Source organism: Lissotriton vulgaris, chromosome 6 (genome assembly GCF_964263255.1).
Source record: "Lissotriton vulgaris chromosome 6, aLisVul1.2, whole genome shotgun sequence".
Lineage (NCBI taxonomy): Eukaryota > Metazoa > Chordata > Amphibia > Caudata > Salamandridae > Lissotriton > Lissotriton vulgaris.
The window spans coordinates 1,755,609,333-1,755,632,938 of record NC_141694.1 but is presented as its reverse complement, the minus strand read 5'-3'; the positions used below and the strand labels follow the sequence as shown (position 1 = coordinate 1,755,632,938).

The window sequence follows — 23,606 nt, the reverse complement described above, 5'->3', positions numbered from 1 at the left end:
CCTCATGTAAAACGCTCCATTGGGTCGAGTACGTGCTATATAAAACTGCAACAAACAAAAAAAAAACGTTAAGCTGAGTCCAGGCCCGGCATGCCGTTCTAGAATAGAAGCATAGAGTGTGGCATTTCTGCACAAAGCAGCTGCACTAATTTGACTGTTGGGCACCATGTCCACCAGGTTTTAACTAGCGCTGCTCCTTAAGAAAGGAGGGGTGTTTGGGAAGGAGTGCAACTGAAGTACTCCAGTTGCAACAGAAGCAATGCAGTTACCCTACTGCGTATGCTACTTGTGATCCTTGCATTGCTACAGGAAGATGCAAGACAGTACTGGTCATCTCCATGATCACAAGGCCGCACCAGAATGTGGTTGCCTGCCTGCAAGTATACTGCATAATCGCTCCGACATGCTTCAAAGACCAAAGCCATACCTCAAGACTCCACACATGTCGGGGATGAGCCGTTCCTTCCTCATCCTCAATCATTAGCCTCCACTGGCCTTGTGATGGTCGCTTGAGGCCAAGCACTGGCCTCCTGCTTGGCGGTCTTGTTGCCAACAAGCCTGGCTCTGCTCCTATTTCAATGTCCCTCCTTAAGCGCCACTCATTTAGTAGTAAATATTCCCAATTTTTCAACATCTTTGCCATGGCCCTGCCATCTTCCCGTTTGCAGAGAGATCTCTGCACAAAAGTTGAGAGGTCGAGCTCTCTGGTCGATGGTTTATGCATGTTATTTGCAGAATTTGAGAGTATGGAGGGACAGGAATCGATATCCGGGGTTAGTCTGAAGTCTGCAACAACTCTCATCAGACTGAATTTTAATGGGGTGTTGCTGCTGTATCGTAATGGGGTGTTGCTGCTGTGTCGTAATGGGGTGTTGCTGCTGTGTCGTAAGGGAGTGCTGCTGCTGTGTCGTAAGGGGGTGTTGCTGCTGTGTCGTAAGGGGGTGTTGCTGCTGTGTCGTAAGGGGGTGTTGCTGCTGTGTCGTAAGGGGGTGTTGCTGCTGTGTCGTAAGGAGGTGTTGCTGCTGTGTCGTAAGGGGGTGTTGCTGCTGTGTCGGTGTGTGCCTATTGCTGATGTGTCGGTGTGTTTTTTTTGCTGCTGTGTCGTTGTGTGTTGCATGTGTGTTGCGTGTGTGCAAAAAATAGTGAACATGAGGAGTACTACTTGAATACTACTTCCCATCCCCAAAAAGTTTTGTCAAACTAGCGCATAGTAAAAATACGCAACTTGTCATTCAAAACAGCCAGGGGAATTGTGCATATTTGGCTATGTAGTGTTCTAGGGCGCATAAGCTGCAGTCTAGATGACCCGCGCTCCCGGTGCGTCCCTGTGCCGACACATGACGTCAGGCGCCGGGGACTATAAATAAAGAGGCGTGGCTACGGCAAGGCAGTCGGAGCCACGTGTAGACAGCACAACCGGCTCCTGTGATTATTAGCGTAACGCGGCCGCTGCTGAAGCGCTAGCCCAAGCACAAACGCTACACTGGCGACGAGGGTAGTAACGAACCCACCCTCTCACCGGCAAGAAGCCATTGTCGCACCACAGTTTCTACGCACTGCGAACGCTAAGGGGAAGCTCATTGCTGCTAGGCCCAATCCTAAGGCACAGTAGCCCTGTTCAACCCTCAGGTTGTGAACGGAGAGACGAAGCGACGGCACAGCCGGGGGACGCAATCACTGTGCATCCTACGCCGAAAAGGGGTGAGAACAGCGCGCTACGCCGCCGCCCCAGCCAAAGGCCACCCCGCAGCCAACTAGCACGTGCATCACCACCGAAGCCTCAGAGCCAGGCAGGGAGTGTGCGCCAAACATTGCAAGGGACGATACCACCTCCCAGCAAAAGGGACGACCAATTAGCCCAGGACTGCAACCTCATCCCATAAGCGTCGCAGAGCTCGACAGCACACCGCGCACGTGCCAAAATGGCGTCCATTCCCGGCCTAGAACCGTTCATAGTTGATGGTGCGCCATCATCCCTCGCCCCACGGTGGAGGGATTGGACGGACCGCCCCCAAATATATTTCGAAGGAGCGGGAATCTCAAGGGAAAGGCGCAGAGCCCTGCTCCTACACCTTGGTGGCAAGGACATATATCGCATATACAAAACATTGGGGGCAGATCATCCAAAGCTATTTCTCGACGAAACTCCGTGTTGCCATAATCCAAGAGGATGACAAGCCCCTCGCCAACATCCTCAAGCTGGGTGTATCCAAAGAACTGTCCCAGGCAAGAGCGTCCCATATGGAGTCGGCCCTACACCGGCCTATCAAACTCGAACAGGCCCACACAGCGGAAAAAGTGAACGTGGTGAGGCCGAAAGGGAAACAAACAGGCAGGAGGAAGTCACCAGACAGAAGGAAGGAGTGTGGTTATTGCGGTAGCCAGCCACACCGCATGCAAGACTGCCCAGCTAGAGGGAAGAAATGTAACGCATGCGGGTGGATGAACCACTTTGCAGCGGTATGCAGGTCCACGAAAGCCAAGAAAGAAGCCGCACATGTGGTGAAAGAAGGAGACAGCGAAGACATGGACGATGACGCAGAGGAGTATCCTGTCCACTACGTGTACGCCATTGACCAACCGAAAAGAAAGAAACGGCGACTCCCGAAATGCCGCATCATGATCAACCAGCAGGAGGTGAGAGCCACAATCGACACGGGGCGTCTATTGAGCTTATGGCGGCAAACGTATACAACCAACTGCAGGCGAAACCGCCGCTACGCGAGGCAAAGATCCGAGTGTTCGCATACGGCCAGAAGACACCCATCCCCCTGATCGGATGTTTCAAAACAGAACTAAAACATCAAGAGCCACAGTGCCCACCACGATCTACGTCACGAAAGAAGGCAGTGGCATGCTGCTGAGTGGTCAATCTGAAGAAGACCTAAAACTCATATCATATGCTCTGGCAGTACTAGAAGAAGAACTAGACACCATCATGGAAGAGTTTGAAGAGGTGTTCAAGGGCATCGGGTGCCTCAAAGGGAAGGAAGTATCTCTCCACATCGACCCATCAGTTCAACCAGTCACACTGAGGCATGGGTACTCACAAACTTTCTCTAGGGGGCCAAATTTACAGTGTGGTTTATGTCCGAGGGCCGCACTGGTGGGGGCGGGGTCAGTGGGGGAAGGGTCGGGGCTAGAGCAACAAGAAAAAAACTGTGACCATGAGGTTTATCACAGGTCCCCGCAGCGGACGCCTTCGTCCACTGAGCCACCAGACCCAGCATACACACATCTCTCTCTCTCTCGTTCTTTCTCTCCCTCACTCTCTCCCCCTCTGTCTCTCTGTCTCCATCTGTCTCCCTCACTCTGACTGTATCGCTCCCTCTCTCCCTCTGTCTCACTCCCTCTCTCCCTCTGTCTCACTCTTTCTCTCCCTCTGTCTTGCTCACTCCCTCTCTCCCTCTGTCTCACTCACTCTGAATGTCTCACTCTCTCCATCTCTGTCTACCTCTCCATCTCTGTCTACCTCTCCATCTCTGTCTACCTCTCCATCTCCGTCTTCCTCTCCCTCACTCTGTTTCCCTCTCCCTCAGTTTCTCTCTCCCTCACTCCGTTTCCCTCTCCCTCAGTTTCCCTCTCCCTCACTCTGTTTCCCTCTCCCTCCTTCCCTCTGTCTCCCTCTCTCCTTCCTTCCCTCTGTCTCCCTCTCTCCTTCCCTCTCCCTCCTTCCCTTTCCCTCTTTCCCGGTGTCTCCCTCACTCTCCCTCCCTCACTCTCTCCTTCCTTCGCTCTCTCCTTCCCTCGCTCTACCTTTCCCTCGCCCTCACTCTCACTCTCCCTCGCCCTCACTCTCCCTCGCCCTCACTCTCCTTCCCTCCCTCTCCCTCCCTGTCTCTCGCCCTCCCTTTCCCTCCCTGTCTCCCTCCCTCCACCTTGCCTGTGTGTGCCCGGGCTGAGACAGCTTCTGGGCAGGCACAGACGCAAACACAGCCTCACCGGAGCACTTCACACGTCTTCAAAAAGACACTTCGTATGTTAATGAGGCTTTGTCACCTCTTAGCCCCCCTGCAGCCCCTCTCTGACTACGAAGGGAATCGCCCGGCCCCCACAGAGCAGCAGTCTGAGTCGCGCTGCCGCAGGGGTTTTTGCTGACACTGTAAAAAAAAAAAAATTTAAACACGGGTACGTGTCTGCAAGGTCCGCGGGCCGCCAGGGAAGGCTTGCCGGGCCGCCCGCGGGCCGTACTATGAGTACCCGTGCACTGAGGCATCGGCGCATTGCGTTCCATTTAAGGAAGAAGGTGGAAGACGAACTTGAAACACTGGAAAAGCAAGGGATCACAGGAAATGTCAGTGGACCTACTCCACGGGTATCCCCCATTGTGGTGGCCCGAAAACCCAAACAGCCTGGACAAGTCCGCATCTGTGTCGACATGCGTCTCCCGAACGCAGCGGTGAAGAGAGAGCGGCACCTGACCCCCATTATAGACGATATCCTGGGCGAACTTAAGGGGGCAAAATGGTTCTCCAAAGTAGACCTCCGGTCGGGCTATCATCAGTTACCGTTCCACCTAGATTCAAGATACATCACTACACCTTCTCCACCCACGTAGGACTGAGACGATATTGGCGCCTCAATTTTGGAATCTCGAGTGTCGCGGAAGTGTTCCAGAACACCATTCGCGAGGTCCTTAGCTGGCTTCCGGGAGTCCTGAACGTGAGTGATGATCTACTCATCTACGCAACGTCAATTGAAGAGCACCACCAAAGACTACAAGGGGTTCTACAATGGATCAAAGAATCTGGTCTGACATTACACATGGAGAAGTGCCAATTCTTGCAGCGGAAAATCAGTTTCTTTGGGTACACATTCTCGGACCAAGGCGTGGCACCTGATCCTGAAAAAGTGAAAGACGTCAAGGAAGCCCCAGCCCCCACAAACGTGCCAGAAGCTTCCTGGGGATGGGGACCTTCTGTGGTCGTTTCATCCAGGATCTCTCCAACCTCACCAAGCCACTTCGAGAACTGACCAAATCAGCCACCACGTGGCAATGGGGCCCAGAACAAGAGAAAGCTTTGCGGAACACCAAAGCAGCCCTGTCGGCCGACACCACTCTTTCGTACTTCGACCCATCCAATTCCACCAACGTAGCCGTGGATGCCAGCCCCTTCGGGCTAGGAGCAGTGCTGACGCAACGTCAGAACAACGGGGAGTGGGCACCCATTGCCTATGCCAGTCGCTTGCTGACAGACACGGAGCAGAGGTACTCGCAGATTGAAAGAGAGGCCATAGCCATACATTGGGCCTGACGACATTTCCAGGTCTACGTGTATGGCCACCCTTTCACGGTAACCATGGACCACAAACCTCTCCTGCCACTGTTCCAAGGCACAGTGTCAAAACCACCTCCCAGAATCGAGAAGTGGATACTCCAGCTACAGGGGGAGGACTACCGAGTGAAGTACAAACCAGGGTCAACAAACCCCGCAGACTACCCGTCAAGACACCCCTGGGAAGCCACTCTAAGAGAGGAGGAAGAAGCGGAGGACACCGAGGAGTATGTCCGGGTGGTGATGGAAAGATCCCGACCGCTACCTATGAGCCTAGAGTCTATCATTGAAGCATCACAGAGTGACGAATGCCTCCAACTAATCGCCGAAGCGATACAGTCAGGAAACTGGCGCTCCATCCAGGAATCCCTGGGCTAAAGAACTCCGCAGGCAAAGGCCACCCTGGAGTCCATCATAAGGATCAAAGAGGAACGGTCTCTCGACAGCCAAGGATGCATCCTACGAGGTCCCCGTTTAGTCCTGCCAAGCAGCCTAACCTACCAAGCGGTGGAGCTAGCAAATCGAGGACACCAAGGCATGGTGAAAACAAAAAGCCGACTGAGAGCCAAGGTATGGTTCCCAGGCATGGACCCCTTGGTGGAAGAGACTGTCAGAACATGCAATTGGTGTCAGGCAGCGGGGCCGCCGGACCGCCCTCATCCAGTTGTGACTGAAGACAACCCCCAGAGGCTATGAGAGTGTGTAAGCGCGGATTTCAGACATTTCTCTGACGGGCGGTACGCGCTCGTAATAATTGATGACTTCACCAAGTATCCAGAGATAGAGATCGTAGGAGGCCAAGCGGCCACGGAAGTCATCGCAAAGTTCGAGAAAACCATCGCCACTCAAGGTATCTTTGAGGTAGTCAAAACTGACAACGGACCGCCGTTCCAAGGTCAAGAATTCGCAGACAACCTCAAGAGCTGGGGGATCCATCACCGCAAAATAACCCCGCGATGGCCCCAGGCAAACGGGGAAGTAGAGAGGTTCATGCGTACCCTCAACAAGATCATCCGCATAGCCCTCGCAGACTGATCACCTCTAGAAAAGGCCATTTACAGTTTCCTCAGGGAATATCGCATGACCCCACATGTTACAACAGAGGCGGCGCCTAGTGCTTCGACCATGGGCCGAATAGTGAAAGACATCATCCCGAACCATCCCACATGGGTCCCGGAGTGAGCCAGCAAGAAAAAGACTCTGGCGAATCGAACTCACTCCAATGAGCAAGCCAGCAGACGGAGAGGAGCCTGTGAGTCCATGATCACACTGAATGACCAAGTCTACGTCAAAGACCGATATCCAGGCAGCAAATTCAGACTCCCATTCGAACACCAACCCTGGACAGTCACCCGTCGGACGGGCACCATGGTGACAGCCAGAAGAGGAGCAGACACAGTTACCAGAGACATATCATTTTTCAAGAAGGCTCACCAGGGCGGGTCCCCAAGGACCGCGCAGCCCAGCCAGAGCCCCCAACCAAGAGAGAGAGAGGAGCCGGAGACGGACCTGTACGTCTCGGAGGAAGAAGGCCCGATGGACCGTGACACATCTCCATCTCCAGTCACTCCTGGAAACAGGACACCGAGCCCCTCCTCTCCGGCGAGTGAAACAGATACGGCCCCCTCAAACACCGAGGGCAGGGGTGTCTCGGGCAGCTCCGGTATGGACTGAGGAGAAACCCGGCTCCCTCCTCCCAGCTGGCTGACTACCTGGTAGATTGAAGCCTGGAATGGACACTCACAGACTGGTAACAGATCCATCGCTTTATGATTTAATGTAATGCCTATTTTGTTTTATGTTGATAAAGGTTAGAAGGAATGTAGTGTTCTGGGGCGCGTAAGCTGCGGTCTAGATGACACGCGCTCCCGGAGCGTCCCTGCGCTGACGCATGACGTCAGGCGCCGGGGACTATAAATAAAGAGGCGTGGCTACGACAAGACAGTCGGAGCCACGTGTAGACAGCACCACCGGCTCCTGTGATTATTAGCGTAATGCGGCCGCATCACAAACGCTGCAGGCTACTACGCACCCAATTCAGTTCTTCCATTAGCCCATCTGGATCGTTTTTGTTCTCGCCTACCAGACTGAGCAGGCTGTTGGAGAAAATACCTATTGTCAGCTTACAGAAGGCTTAGTGCCCCACCTACTGCCTACCATTGGTCGGCTCTACTGTCACTCATGTGCTTGCTTTTTATTTGTTAGACTGTGTGGGCTTTTTCCTTCCACTTGTTGTGTTTGTCCCACACCTGGAACACGGACAGATTACTTGTGTACTTTCACTGCGTAATTTTCAGGCACTACTATTTCCTTTTGTGTTACGCTTTCCACGAGGGTGCGTCGCCGCCCTCACTGTTGCTTTGTCGCCCATGTGTTTCTCTGCACCCCCTTCATGTTGCACTGGTCGTCGTGTACCTCTCCCAATGTGTTGCTTTCTCGCCTGCGTGGTACTCCCCTGCCTGATCCACGTTGCTCTCACCTGTTCCTTCTCTCCCACACCCCACCATCCGCGTTGCTTCCCCACCCTTTCAAAACACTTTTGTGGTTTTTGTTAAAATTACTAATCCAACTTGGTAAATAAAAATACGTTGGTGTCATTCTGTAGGCGCACGCATGATGGCCGGGTGTACCTACAAAATGACGCACAGCCGCATCATAGAGTATTTGAATAGCATTGCGGATGTCCTAAAGGTGAGCCGGAGGGTTTTTGCCAAGTTATGTTTAAATTATTCTGGGAAACAATGTTGGGCCCCTAACGAAGGCAGAACCAGTGTATGTGAAACCTTCAGGGTTAAATATTTCAACTCTGTAATAAAGTGCTTTCAGAGTGGAGTGTGGTTGAGTGCCAGTAGCAGTGATGTATAGTGGTAAACGTGGAACAGCTAATACAATTAACGTTTTTTGTTGGCAAGCCCTATTCTGCTTTCTGATGGCAAATCTTTGTAATCAACACACTCTAGCAGATTTCTACGATGGTTTCTCCCTTTACACCGACTTATCTTTACACCACGAGTTAACTTGGGAGGGTTTCACAAAACCCCCTGCTTAATTCAGAAAACGGACATATCAGAAGCAGGACAGACTGGGGCTCTCTTCAAGTCAGCTTCATGGCGCAGGTGAGTGCAGTGCTTAATTTGTTAAACTGTAAGTGCCAGGGCCCACGGTATCGCTTGAGAGGCCACTGCAGCTTGCACCATCCACTGCCCCAAACATTAGTAGCAGTGACCTTGACGTGCTATTTACTTTAAGTGTACATTAATTTGCTAAATTAATGTGCTCTCCTGAAAATGTTTAGACAAGGTAACCAAGTGATGGACTGTTATTTAAAAAAAACGTAGCGGGAGACCCCCAGAATAAAGGAGTGGGTTTGGTACTCCCTACTACATTTTAATCACTCTCTAGGCTATCTGCTCTATTTCCCACATACGCACACTTCACCATAAGGCAGTTGGATTCAAAAGATCTCCGCTAAAGAGCCCCTCTTTGAGGTGAGCCCGTCGGGGGTTGCACCGCCTCCCCGACGAGGAGCAACGCCTATGATGAAGCATGACACCCATTCGGGTGTGTGAGGCAAATACATCCAACAAAATGGATGCCCAAGGGTGTCATATTTACACCCCCGGTCACGCCAAATACACATAATTTCTTCACTCAGGAACGGTTCAGCAACCCATTTTTTTGTTCCCAGGTACTTGTTGTGGGCACTAGCTGATACTGGACCTTCCACTTTGCTAAGTGGTAAAGAGTGCCCCGTTGATCGATTGATCACCCTCCCCTCCTTTGAAAACTACAGGTTCTTGCCTTCCCACCCAAGGAGCAGAGCCTTTTCACACTACCTCTCCTTGTATTCTCCCACAAGTTCTCCTTTTTGTAAACAGGCCTGTAAATCTTATTCTTCTCTTGTTACATTTGCTGTACATTCAAAGACAAAGGCCCAATGTCAGGCTGTCTTCTGAGGGAGCTTGATGTTTATTTTTCTTTCCCCGACTTCAAAGTGAGAGAATTTATGGGACAATCTTGCTGGAAACTGGGGGTAGAGGAAAGTTTTTTGCTACCACACAACATTTGAATGAAGTGTGCAAGTACTTCAGAATACATCAGAATTACCGAACTACAAATGAAGAACATGTTTTGTTAATTCTGAAGCATGTTGAAAACAAACACTTTAATATGATCAAAAAATGAATACACTAGCTAATGCCATTTCCGCACATTATCATTGTGCTGTATAGTTTTATTAGTGAAACTGTACGTTTCAATTGAAAATGCATTGTCTAATGGTAGTGTGCTACCATGCCATGCATATTCAACGCCAATGCACTCTACTCTGCACCACTCCACTCTTATGAATGAATGAATGGAGTCTTGTAATGCGCAACCTAGCCCAAGGGCATCAAGGCGCCTGAAAGATCGTACAACTTGTAAATCTTCTAGTGCAGGACTACAGATCGGCCTCTACTAAGAGCCATGTTTTTAATGCTTTACAAAAGAGCATAATAGAGGGTAGCCACTCCAATGCACGGCTCCATGCCAATGCACTCTGTACAACTCTTCTCTACACTCCTGAACCCGGCCAGCCCACTGTACACCACTCTAATTTACTCTGCACCACTGAACTCTACACTACTTTACGCCATTACTTTATGCCACTGCACTCTACACTGCACCACTGCACCCCGACATTCTACTCTGCATCACTACGCTCTCCTCCACTGAACTCTATGCCACTCTACCATGCACTACTTCAAACTACACCACTGCACTCTGCAGCACTCACTCCCCTCTAAGCTACTATAGTTTGGACTGCCACACCACGCCACTATACAACACCCTAATCTATGCCACTGCATTCTAGGACGCTGCATGGTACGTCATTGAATTCTATGTCACCACACTACGCCGAAAAACCGCACCCTGTGCCGGAACACTGCATTCTACGCCACTGCATTCTGTGCCAATTCACTCTACACCACTCTACTCTGCAATACTGCATTCTTTGCCATGTACTCTACGTCATTCTACTATGCACTAGTGCATTCTGTGCCAATGCACTCTGTAGCAGTCCACTACACCACGCCACTTCACTGCGCACCACTACACTGTGCCACTGCATTTCAAAACACTTAATTGTACGCCGCTGAATATTATGCCACTGAACTCTATGCCACTTTAATCTGCAACACGATGCCAATGCACTCTACACAAGTCCATTCTACAGCACTCTATTGTACGAAAACTATGTGACTCTACTCTATGCCATTCTAATACATGACACTCCATGTCACTTCACTCTACGACACTCTACTCTTAGCCACTCCACTCTCGAACACGCATCGCCACTCACCTCTACACCACTAACTTTTATCTATGCTGGTGTATAAAATGTCCAAAACACATTGACAAAACTAATACCTCTTGTATAGACGAGACCACTGGCTTTGCCAATGCTGGTTTTATTATTTGTAACCATGCTGCACAGTGGCCACGCTGCTATACATCATGGCTATGAATCTTTGGTCGGCAATGACCATGCTGTACAGCATGAACAAAAGGAAATGGCAAAGCCAACAGTTTCAAAGGCGCGACCTATTTGCTTTACCAATCCTAGTTATGTCTCTGCAAAACACCCCAGTTATTCTGAGCACATCCGTTAATCTCCCCATGTGTGAAAAGAAGAAAAAAGATGACATTTCCCAAAAATACTAGCACATGAAGAAAGCAATTTCTTCTATGTCGATGGCTTAGTGAAAATATAAGTGGAAGCAGATAACATCTGTTACAATAAACCTCGATTTTAAAGGAAAATATGAGTTCTTTGAAGTGCATTTGGCATAGTAAAACAGTTACAAATGGCAAGAGGTTCAATAAGAACGACAGGGAAGAAGAAAAAAAAATTAGTACATCAATCGGAGCGCGATCAGCTGAAGAACAGCAAACAAGCTAAAGCAATCAGATCTTGGTCTATTTTCCAGCTGAAAGAAGAGGGAGTGAAGATAGCAGGCAATGGCCAATCAGAAGGCAGAAAATAAGAGTGACTATGAAGACAACTAATGCTACACCACTGTGTGGGGGAGGGGGAGCTGCAAGCCACTTGTATCCAATATCTTTTGCAAGTGAGAGCGCATGCAGAGTATACGCTGAAGCAAGCAAGATGTAAAAACACAAGGTAACCATAGAGTTTGGTTTGTGGTACTCTGGGCAGAAACCAACACACTGACCGCTAGAAAATATACATTGCACTCGCTAAAGCATAATGCACACTAAAACACAAGCCTCCTAATCAAAGACAATGAAGAATCATTAAAATCAATCTAGTTTGATCAATAAATAAAATGACTAACGGTAAAATGCAGACAGACAGCGACCAGATACTCAGTGCATGCCGAACTATGGCTGGGACGGTAATCGGACAGTGATGTCCGATTGAAGCAAGTGGCGCCAAAGCTACCACCTACCTCCATGTTAACAGTCTGTTTTTAGGCAACAGTGCTGTGTGGTGATTGGTGCCCGTGGGTCGATACTGAAAATGAGGCGGCGAAATCAATCTCTAAAACCAAATGGTGGTTGGATAAATATGAAAAATGTCAGAACCGGATGAGTGTGACCCTCCGGTAGGCGCCCAATGACATCTGTGACACTGAGGGAAGAGCTCAGCTTGGTTCTGAAGACTTTGCCTAGTGTTAAAATCCCACCGCCTCTATTGTACCAGGATGACCCACCACTGGACCCACCTTCTTCCAGTTGTGCAAACACTTGTCGATAAAGTTCCCATCAAAAATCGGCCTGATCACAACATTAGAATAAAAACTGCATACATTATATTCACATTCTTAGAGGGAAGTTCTGATTCGTCACATGAATGATAAAACAAAGTTACAAAATGTACAATTTCCCCTAAAAATACCATTTGAATGGACCTTATAGTAGTGATCCACAATCCAAAAACCACTGATAGTTGCCAATTGTGATGAGCAACAACCAGAATTTGCCCCACAATGGATTTTGCCTGACCTCACCCAAAGTCAAAGGTACCACAAAATACCACCACTGAAGAGACTGCTTCCGCCATAACCATCAGCCATTACCCAAACACTTCACAAAAGGTCTGTCCATCAGAAACAGACTGCTTTTCGGTGGTCCTGCATGCAGCCCCTCTTCCCCACTGATGTTGCACATGGCCTTCACAGCTAACCCTCAGGCTCAGAGTGCAACCCACTGCGAAGAGAACCCTGTGCTGGCGGAGGGGTGAGTGTTAGGCTGGACTTTCAACAAGGCTCTCGGCACAGAACCAATTCACCTGCCCACAAACCTAGAGTCTATTGGTGTTGTCCTTTGGCTACTTCCACGAGCTTTGGGGCTCTGCGCCTGTTTTTTAAATCAAGCCCTGCACTCATGATTTTAGCAGCGAGAGGTGGGAATATTGACGGGTGGTGCCTCCATCCAGACATCTGCGCCCATCCCATGACCAAGATCGAAAGCATTCAGCATACACCATGACCCAGGTCCTCGGCAGACAAAGTGGCAGAACTTTGAGCGGACTCGGACCATCGGGTTCTTCGTTTTCCAAAGTCTTTTTCTTATGCCCCCGAGTTGAGTAACTCAAAAGTGACTGCACACTTTCCTCACCCCTGTTAAAATGTAGGGAGAATGGGGATTTTATTTCAAGGCGTTATGGACTTTCCTTGAAGACCAGGGACCACACACTAAAAAGGTTAATTAAATATTGTGGCCCTGATCAGTTGATAGAGTCTATTCGCCTAATCCATGTGGCCCTACTGATTTTCCCTTCCTACAGAGGAATTTGTAGATTATTCACGATGTCTCACATCATAAGATACATACATTGTTCTGTGCGACAATCAAAGAAAATACCACTATAGTCTGTCGATCCTGACATGGTAAAGGAGACGATGCACCCTGAGCAAGTAGCACCCTTGTTCAATTAAAATAGAGCCCTGGATGGTCCAAATCTACAGAGCACCCAGAGATTTATTATCCATCTGAACATCAAATTAATACTTTGGAGCTCATGCAAAACGTTTTGTAACCTCCATTAAAAAAAAACTACTTAAGTGGATTTATACCAAACCACAAATTGGTATATTCTGTGCAAACACAAATCATATGAAATCTGGTTAATTCAGTTGAGCAGGTTTCACTGTAGCAGAAAAAACGCATTTATAATGAGACTTAAAATGGGAAAAGCTACTCGTATCCTACATCCAGTTTGACACTGTTCCTTTACACCACTTGTTACCCTGTACAATGTCTAGTAGGAATGCTGAAACTCAAATAGAAAGTACAAATTATCCTTGGTTTTTCGTAGAGAAGAAGGGATCAGAGGGCGTCAAGGAAGAAGTGCAGGATATAGGCGATTTGAAAGATATTAGTAAGTGCAGCATTGCCAGTAGGACAAAAGATACAGAGAGGTCAATAAGATGTTCTAGGGGAAGTGAAGGTGAGGGATGTGGAGAGGTGCTTGTCACAGCTAACAGGTGGATATCGCAGACCGAGGGGTGAGTACTACTAGGATTAAGGATGAGTGGAAAGCTAAAAGGGAAGGGAGAGGAAAATGGAAGAACATGGCTTGAGAAAAGAGGAAAGCTTATGGGAGAGAAGAGCAGAGCTAGGCAAAGACCTAGTGCAATGCAGTGAAGAAGAGAAGAGATGCAGAGATGGGTGAAAATTGCAGAGATTAGTCCAGAGGGCTAGAGCGATGGTTCAAATGTTTACTATGGTTCCCATCTGCCTAGTTGTATTCACAGAAGTGTCTTGGCACAGTGGCACAGCATCTTCGACACTTTAGAGCACTGATTAAGTTTGTTATAGATTTGCTGCTGTCAGGAGCTTGGAACCAGGCCAGAAGCAAATGTGGTTCCTTCTTTAGGAGATAAAGAAATTGAAGGTCATTACAACTGATGACGTCACTTCGCATTTGATAAAGTCCATTTAGGGAGAAGCCCAGTTACGAGCTATGTACTATGTGTAGTCTGTGTTTAGGCTAATATGCATTACGAGGGAGGCCAATCTTCTTTCGGAAACTTGGTTGCATTCTGATATCAACAAACCTCTTTTCAGGGCTGGGCTGTCTGTTGACCTTTGAGGGAATGGGCCATTTGCCATTCCTGCTCCTCTGGCAACGGGGCACGCGCCACTCGCTTCTGAGTGGCTCCTTCGGGAGCTGTCTCGTTGCCTTGCTTCAGCACCCCGCCCTGTGATCTGGAGGGATCACCCGCCCTGTGATCTGGAGGGATCACCCGCCCTGTGATCTAGAGAGATCACCTGCCTGGCTCAGGTGCTCTGCAGATATATATATAGAATATTCTGGCATGGAAAAAACGTTGACATTGTTTAGATTCCACTAGAAGAAGAGTTGCTGTCCTACCATCCGGCAGCACAGTCGGTGCCTCAACGAGCAGCCAGATTTCTTTAAATACACGCCCCAGCGGCCATCCTGTTACAAGCCTCCCCGCGGAGCGCGCGGCTCTGATTAGGCCCCGTGGCCTGCATTCCACGCAGAAATAGAGACCAGGCCCTTCCTGTGTTTTGTTACCAGGAGTTATCTTTTGTTCTGAGTCAGGGTCAAAACTCAGCTCTGCAGCAACCTGGCCTGATATAACTTCACATTTCCGATTTTAAAACAAACACAGAACAAAACAAACGTGGGCAGGAGACTGCAATCCCCAGTGAAGCCTGGTGACATTTCAGAAAACCCACCCACAAAATTATATTTAAATTTAGTAGCATCTGATATAGAACACTGGCACATGCAAAGCCAATATATCAAGGTCTTCCACTGGTTATATAGGCAAATGAAACGAAATGTCTCAACGCGCTTATGTATGGCTGGGATAGGCCTGAAGTAGAGGGTTTTGATAAAAAAATTTGTGCCAACCTTATTTTCCTCTGTCCACACTGGGAGTCTAATAGGACTCACCCTGCATTCCCATATCGAAGAGGCCTCGATTCGAACCTGGTTCCTCATATTCCAAAGCCAGCGGCTCTCACCACTATGCCACATTCACTCCCATCAGCTATGCAGCGGGTCACTCCCATCAGCTATGCAGCGGGTCACTCCCATCAGCTATGCAGCGGGTCACTCCCACCAGCTATGCAGCGTGTCACTCCCACCAGCTATGCAGCGGGTCACTCCCACCAGCTATGCAGCGGGTCACTCCCACCAGCTATGCAGCGGGTCACTCCCACCAGCTATGCAGCGGGTCACCCCCACCAGCTATGCAGCGGGTCACCCCCACCAGCTATGCAGCGGGTCACCCCCACCAGCTATGCAGCGGGTCACCCCCACCAGCTATGCAGCGGGTCACCCCCACCAGCTATGCAGCGGGTCACCCCCACCAGCTATGCAGCGGGTCACCCCCATCTGCTATGCAGCGGGTCACCCCCATCTGCTATGCAGCGGGTCACCCCCATCTGCTATGCAGCGGGTCACCCCCATCTGCTATGCAGCGGGTCACCCCCATCTGCTATGCAGCGGGTCACCCCCATCTGCTATGCAGCGGGTCACCCCCATCTGCTATGCAGCGGGTCACCCCCATCTGCTATGCAGCGGGTCACTCCCATCTGCTATGCAGCGGGTCACTCCCATCTGCTATGCAGCGGGTCACTCCCATCTGCTATGCAGCGGGTCACTCCCATCTGCTATGCAGCGGGTCACTCCCATCTGCTATGCAGCGGGTGAGGCAAGGGTGAAAAGCGCAGGTCTGGGAGGAAGCAAAGATTGCACCTAGGCTTGCACAGTTCCGCGCCTTCAGGGTCATACGTGTGGCAGACAGCAGTGACCTTCTCACTCATACAGATGAAGGAAGCAAATGTCTGAGCCCTCAAGTTTCCTAGGATGGAGCATCCGGTCCAGGTTTCTGCTTTGTGGAGTACTAGTCATGTTGATACCATTTTAAAATCACACCCATAAATCTATTCCAATGGCAGTGATATGGGACCTGTGAACTCAATAGGCACCACCCTCACCAAACGCATTATGAACAGCACCAATAGCAGAAAGGACATCTTCCCCATTGTGAAGGTGTAGTCTCCCTGGCAGCATCACTCCCTCAGGAGCCCTCAGGAGCCCTCTGCAACCATCTGTCCCATTTATTAAGCAACAAGATCAACAGCATCTACGACTTCGAGTCCCAACAAGACTAGTCAATCCTCGTGGGCCTCCTAACCATCATCCCAGACAATCAGAAGACTACCTGGCCCAACACCACCCTCCAAGAAACAGCAGCTACCATGTGACCTATGCACACTGGAGCACTATCAACCCCATGCCCACACCACATCTTCACCAAAGGACTGGAAATCATCAGCATGGCCCTCTTCTCACCCTGAAGCGCTTAATCACCACAGCCACCTCCACAGCAGCCTGGACATCTGCCACAGTTCTACCTCTGCTAAGAAGCCCTCAGCAAACTATGCTAACTACCAGTCCACCTCCCTGCTACCTTTCCCAGCAAAGGTCTTGGAGAATATTATGAACAAACATCTAATAGCCCACCTCCACGACAACCAGTGCCTCAACACCACCCAATCAGGTTTCAGACTCCGCCACAACACTAAGACCACCGTCATTGCTACCACAGATGGCATCCGACTGATCATCCACAGAGGAGACCCTGAGCCCTTATCCTTCTGGAGCTTTCCACTACATTTGATGCAGTGTCCCACCCCATCCTCATTCACCACCTACACAATGCAGTCAGCCTGCCTGACACCTTGCACCCCATGCACTGCCAACCTTGTAAGAAACTGGTTATTAGTTGTGGCCGGGTAAGTACCCACTTCAAGTAATAATCACAGTCCTAGACAGGGCGAACCACTAAAGTCACTAAATAAACCCTGGCTAAACCCCCTGGTAGTTATGGCACAGAGCAGACCGACTTAATTTGGAGGCAAAGTGTAAAGTATTAAAGTATTTATGCAGTACCAAAACAGTATAAGTAAAAAAAAATGTACATCCCAAAACAATTTAAAAAACAGAGTAAAATTTAATTTAAAAAAATTAAACTAAAATGACAAAAATCCAATAGGGGAACTGGAGAATAAAGTTGTAAGTAGAAATAGCACTAAGACGCACAAAGTGCCAAAGAGACTCAATGGTCACTGTAGTACAGGATCTAGGCGCAATATGACACTGACCGTAATAGAGCATGGGTGAGACATACTAACTGGTCAAATGTTTTACCTTTTGACTTCAGTTTTTTTTTTTTAAGTCCCAATGCACCAGAGGAACACGCTTCTAAAGCCCCCAGGACCTCAGGGGAGGTACTTGGAGACTCGTAGGGTGTCAGGTAGAATCCAGTCAAGAACCAGTTGCCACTGATCAGCTAGGCTGTTGCAGGGAAGGTCTCTTTGAATACAACACAACTTGTATCCCTGTAGCTTTAACAGGAGGTCAGTCGTATGTCCCTTGAAGTCCACTTCCTCGTCCTAGGCACAGACGGGCAAGCAGGTGAAGTCTTCTAAGCTCTTTTCAGGTCTCGAACAGCAGGTTCAGTCCTCCTCCACAGGTCCAGGAGTGTTCAGACATGGGTGCTAGGAGATGCACATTTATGCCTGCCATGAGCTAGGGGGCGGGAATGTCCCAAATGGATGCCCTAACCAATGGGGAAAAATTTCCTGGGGCTAACCCTACCCCACTTCGAGTGAGGTAGGGTTAATAAGATGGCTGCAGTCTTCGGTTACACTAAACTAGGACTCCTCGTGCTTGAGGTGTGTAGAGAGTACCTATGGCAATCCTAGCGTCCTCACACATCTAACAATAAAATAAAAAATGTAAGCAGGTCATGCACCGACAACAACCTCAGAGACAGACGTCTGGTAGAAAAATAGCAGAGTTTTCAGCAACCTGGCAGTAGATACACACACACTGATTTAGCATCCTGTTTCCCTCCTTTGAAGAGTGGTTCACATGTTATATGTAAACCCAGCAGACCTATCAAACAGGCTTTGGGACTGTAATGTCAAGAAGGGGCCCATTGTGATTGAGGTTTGCCTGGCCGTGGGAACAAAAGAACGACCCTGTCTCTGTGTCCGCTAACATCTGCCTGTGAAAACAGCACCAAGTGCCGAATTAAAAATCCCAGCACAACAGTCAAGCAGGATGTGACATTCAAGCAGGATTTGATACTTTAATGACAAAAGGAACCTCACAGCCATACTCTGGATATTCCGTCAGGTTCAGATGGGTCACCTTTGCCAATACAAGTCAGCCTATTGTTTGCAAGTTCACACCTATTCAAATACTAATTACTAGCCGACACAAGTGGGAGAGGAAAAAGCAGATTTAGCATCCAGGGTCTTCACGCAGGGCAGGGGTACATTTCTAAAAGTCCCCTTCTAAACTGTTGATTACACATGACTTCACCAGTAAAATAGGCTTGTAATATTTCAAAAAGTACAAAAATGACATTTATAGCGGTGACCTAGCTAGCGAGAAGAATGATTCTAATCCCAATGCTTTTCTATGGAACAACCAACCTTGTTACAGTGAAAATAGCTTTCAGGCTTTCACTTTAATGACATGAACGTCAAACCTTTAAATACTATGCATTATGGGCAATAAAGACTAGTTAGGGGTGACTTACAATTTAAAACCAAGGTTTAGGCCTGTCGATAGGGGTTGTTTTGACAGGTTAAATTTGCAGTTTAAAACTGCACAGCCAGGCTACAATGGAATAGCAATAGGAAAGGTTGACCCAGTAATCCCAAGAGAGCTTAGGTACATATAATTACAGTTACAAAGACAACAAGGGGATCATTTCACAACCGACCGTTACAAATCGACCTGGTCATCATGAATTGCATCCAGAAAGTTAAGATACTTTAAGACTCGGGCGTATCTAGACAAAAAATGGCGTTTGTTTTTATCATAGGTACTTAATACAACGAAAAGTAGATAAAATAATTAACAGAATAAGGTTAATTTTTTTTTAGTCATATAGCGCGAACTAGACCTGAAGAGATCGGGTATCAGAGCACTTTACATAGCACCAGTTTCGTTACATGAGGACACACATTCATTTTTGTTAGGCACAGGGAGATTAAGTGATTTGCCCAGAATCACAGGATGTTGAATCTAGAACCTGGTTCCCCAGCTTCAACGTAGACTGCTCTAGCCATACGGCTACATCCTCGCCCCAATTACACATATTGCACCATTCAACAGACGAATGACCCATGAAAGTCCAAGATCAGAAAGTCAGTCAACAGGGTTACAGGTATTGTTGATTTACTCTTGCAAACGAATAGATGTCAAACTTATTTATGTGTTGACTAATCAAGATTGACTTCACGGAAACAAGTAGTGGAAAGATGTCATCATTTCTGCCTTTTATATAGTTAATATTTTAGACCAACCTCAGGAAAAAGCTTAGAAACACAATACCCCGTAGTTTCAATGTTTCCAGAATATTGTTCACAAATGATAGGATTCTTTCAGATTTTAAGTATCAAACTCCTATGGGGGATGTTTAGATGGATTGAAATATTTATGCTTTGTTCTGAAATTCAGAATGCTAACTTGTAGTCCAGCAGCTTTGTCACTGGGTATTGGCAAATTCACAATAGAAAGCCTGGAGACATGCTGGACAGGTCCACTGTAGTGGCTGGAACATGGAGTGCTTCAGTCCACTGGTAGCATTTAGTTTACAGCCCCTGTGTACACTTGGTACCATATACTAGGGACATATAAGTAAATTAAATACATTAAGCAGGTGTATTTCCACTGTGCACTCTACCTCTGCTAACCAGTAGTACGTTGCTTGTGCTCCTCCTTTCACCGTAGTACAGAGTCCTATTGCCAGTAAAAAGGAAAGAAAAAAAAATCAAAAATTCTGGGTGATCCTGTCGACAGAGTAAATTTCCAAATTACCTCATGGGCAAAGTACCACAAGGATCTTCGCTCAGCTCAAAGCTGTTAGACACCTGCATGACCCCACTCACCAGCAATATTCAGACTCCTAGAATCAATGTAATCTAATACGTGGACAAAACCCAGCTCATCCTCTCTGACAAACCTTCAAATGCCCGGACTAACTTCTCCACCTGCATGTCTGAAGTCGCCAGATAGAGACCAACTACCTCAAATTTAACAGACAAGTCAGCAGTCATCGTAGGCAAAGACACTTGATATGGAACTCCACCTGGAGGGCCTGCCAATCTCAGACCCACTCGAAGCCCTACCAACCGCACAAAGAAACTAGTAATAGTGGTTGACTATCAGCTCTTCGTGATAGGCCAAGCGAAAGCAGTCTCCGACTCCTGCTTCCACACTCCAAAGATGCTCAAGAAGGTCTAAGTGGATTCCACTCAACATCCAAAGACTGTCACCCTGGCCCTCATCGCCAGCTATCTGGACCACAGGAACACAATATATGTGAATCACACTACTAACCAGGGAACTTCAGACCATACAGAACTCAACACCCAAACTCTCATTGAGACTCCCACATCACTACACACCTCAAAACAAAAACCTCCAAAGGCTTCCACTAACCACCAACACCCTCCCCCCCCCCCCCCAGTCTCCCAGACCATAAAACATGCACGCATTCTAGCATTCACAGAACCAAATCAAGCAGCTGTGCCTTCCTTTAGTTACTTCACTTCTAAAGCCGGTTATGACCTGCCTCACCATCAGAGCCGCCTCCTTAGTTCTAGATTTGTGCAAGAAACAGAAAACTTGGCTTTTCATCTCATTCTCGGCCCTGGGGCAGGCCTATGCTGAGCCTGCTTCAGCGTCAGGATACCCTCATGGTAAGTGGTGTACTTTACAACTACCCATAACAACAATGCAGGCATTATAAAGTCTTCTCTAATCGTTCTGAACAACAGACAACTTGCTGGTCATTGATGGATCCAGCTGCATGCAAGAGCTCCTCCTAAAGGACACTAAAAGGCAGGTATCTGAGAATTTTCATTCAAAAACAGAAAAAGGATGCCACTGTTTTCTACCTTGGTCAGCCATCTAAGTTGCTCAAGACTTCATATAATTCAATTGTCTTTCGCTGCATAAAGAGCATGCGCTACAAGCCCACCCTTATAACTGTGCTGTTGGCAAGCTAATTTCTGACAGCAATATCCATTCATCTTTGGGACAAAATAAAGCAAAACTATCATCTGGGTTTGGAGGCAAGACATTGGACTCATTACTATTTGGTAGCATACATAGAAGTGGCAGGGGTAGACCATCCTCAAATCTGCCCTGCGTGAAAGGTAAATCTAACAGCACCTTATGCTCAATGTTTAATTGCAGCAGCTGATGCTACCTCCTTCAGGGCAAGTGAAAGATGTCAGTTTCATCATTAGAATGGCAAGGAGTAGAAGCTGTTGACTTGTCCTGGAGGAGGCAAGGAAAGCACAATAGAACGTTTGTGTTGAATTCGGCCTAAAGGCGAATACAGCTGGTAGATTACGATGGGAGGACTTGAAAGGGGACAACACAGGCAACGTATTAATGCTTTGTACATAGACCAAAGATACAGCCAATGGTATTTGCATCATGATTCCCAACAAATTGTACAACATGAAAGACTGGCTTTGAATGATTGAATATGGTGAACAGAAATCTAGGCAGGGAATGACAATTCTAGGCATTTCCCAGGCAGAGACAAACCGTAAGGGTATAATACATTTTAGACAAAGCTCAAATGCACTGTGGGTCCCATACCTTTATTCCCTCAATCCGGAAGCCCAGTGTTGCTGTTGAACTGATTGTCTCCCTCCACTGCATGTAACGCGGCTTCGTGACTGCGCGCTGCAAAGTCTCCTCTTCCGTTGGTGCCTCCGGATCCACCTCGATCATCTTCTGATACATGTCCTTCCGAAGGCTTGGCTTCTTCCTGGCCTTTGTTAGTTCTTCCTCTAAGTATGTTCTGATTTAAGAAAGAAGCCCATCACAGGACATTTTAGAAACACAGTAAACCTGCAGTACAACAAACGGAAAACCCAGCTTGCAATCTCAATAACATCTACGCGATAGACTTCGCAACATTGCTAGTAAAGAAATCCGAAGCCCGCATGGAATATTAAACTCCGGATCAAGAGGAAGCAGGGATATATACCATTCAAACAGTGTGTTTACATTTGTCAATCAAGGATTGAAATTTAAGGATAGACATAGGCATATTCATGAGCTAGTTCAGCAGATGTAAATATTTAAATAGTTTTATTTTTGGGAAAAAAAAGACATTGGGTGTTGGATCGAACAAGATAGTCGTGAGTACGAAGGGTTAATTGTTCAAGGTACAGCAAAAAGCACCTCTAAGGAAAAACATTTTCAAAGGTAAATTTTAAAAAGCATAATAAAGTGGTCTTGGGATTGATGAAGTCTAGCAAATGCCTATGTAATGTCACAATGTGGATCAAAGAGTTGTATTAACCAATGCCTAAAACACCAACTGTTCAAGAGCAACACCAAACTCTTGCTGAAGTTAATGGATAGAAGCAAACCAGCAACACCAACATGACTTACAGATGCCATCTGATCAACCTCTGAAAAATAAGGAAACGGCCAGACGGCCTGATTTGAACCTGCTGTCTATAGCATGAGCCGGTGCGTACCCGACTGAGCGAATGGAAGTGACTCTGAGACCGGCAGTCTCTGTGGCACTGCTACAGGCCGTCGTGGCAGAGTGTCATCTGAGGGGGAAGAGGAAGAACTTGGTGTCTTAAGTATTTGGAGCCAAGTCAATCTTGTACATCAAAAGCTTAATGAGAAGTTCAATCGCAACATTATTCTACAGGACTGGTATGACCAACAAATCCACTTCGAACTGCACTAGACTGCAAGTTATACGTGTGCACAAGCACCACAAATCGAACAGAACAATAAGAGTAATGATTAAAGATGACATTTCTACCCAACTACTGGCATCTCTTGTCGGGGGGGACGTCTATGCTGTAGTCTTTGAGGATTCACGCCAACATTTACCTTTACACACAAAAAGACAACGACCACAATAAACACCACTCCGCTTTTACATTTAGCATATGTGATTTTGTTCAAGAACCCGAAAATAGACTATGACCTTACGAAAAGGACGGCAGAGGAAGGAGATTGGGATGTGGAGGTGAGAAGAAGGAAAATTATTAGGGGAGTGGGAATGGAGTAAGGAGAAGATTAGAAAAAAGAGGGTGGAGGGGTGAGGAGAATTTGTTGAGCTTTGGAGAAGGACAATGAGGGAAATAAATAAGCAGGCAAAAGAAATGAGACAGGGAATTGGATAAGGATGGTGGAATGGACTTAGGTTGGGATGTGGTAAGTGCTGGTACTTGTGGTATGCAGGGTTTTGTAATATGCTTCTGGACAAT

The 23,606-nt window shown here is 47.8% G+C and overlaps 1 protein-coding gene across 1 annotated transcript in view; it reads right to left on the bottom strand.

Moving 5' to 3' along the window:
- The window catches only part of LOC147709421 (inositol-trisphosphate 3-kinase A-like), a 281,384-nt gene that overhangs the window by 53,923 nt on the left and 203,855 nt on the right, over positions 1-23,606 (bottom strand). Inside the window, exon 5 of the mRNA XM_086927991.1 lies at positions 21,964-22,168. Within this exon, the coding sequence (XP_086784117.1) occupies positions 21,964-22,168 (205 nt within the window). The remainder of the gene's footprint in view (positions 1-21,963; positions 22,169-23,606) is intronic.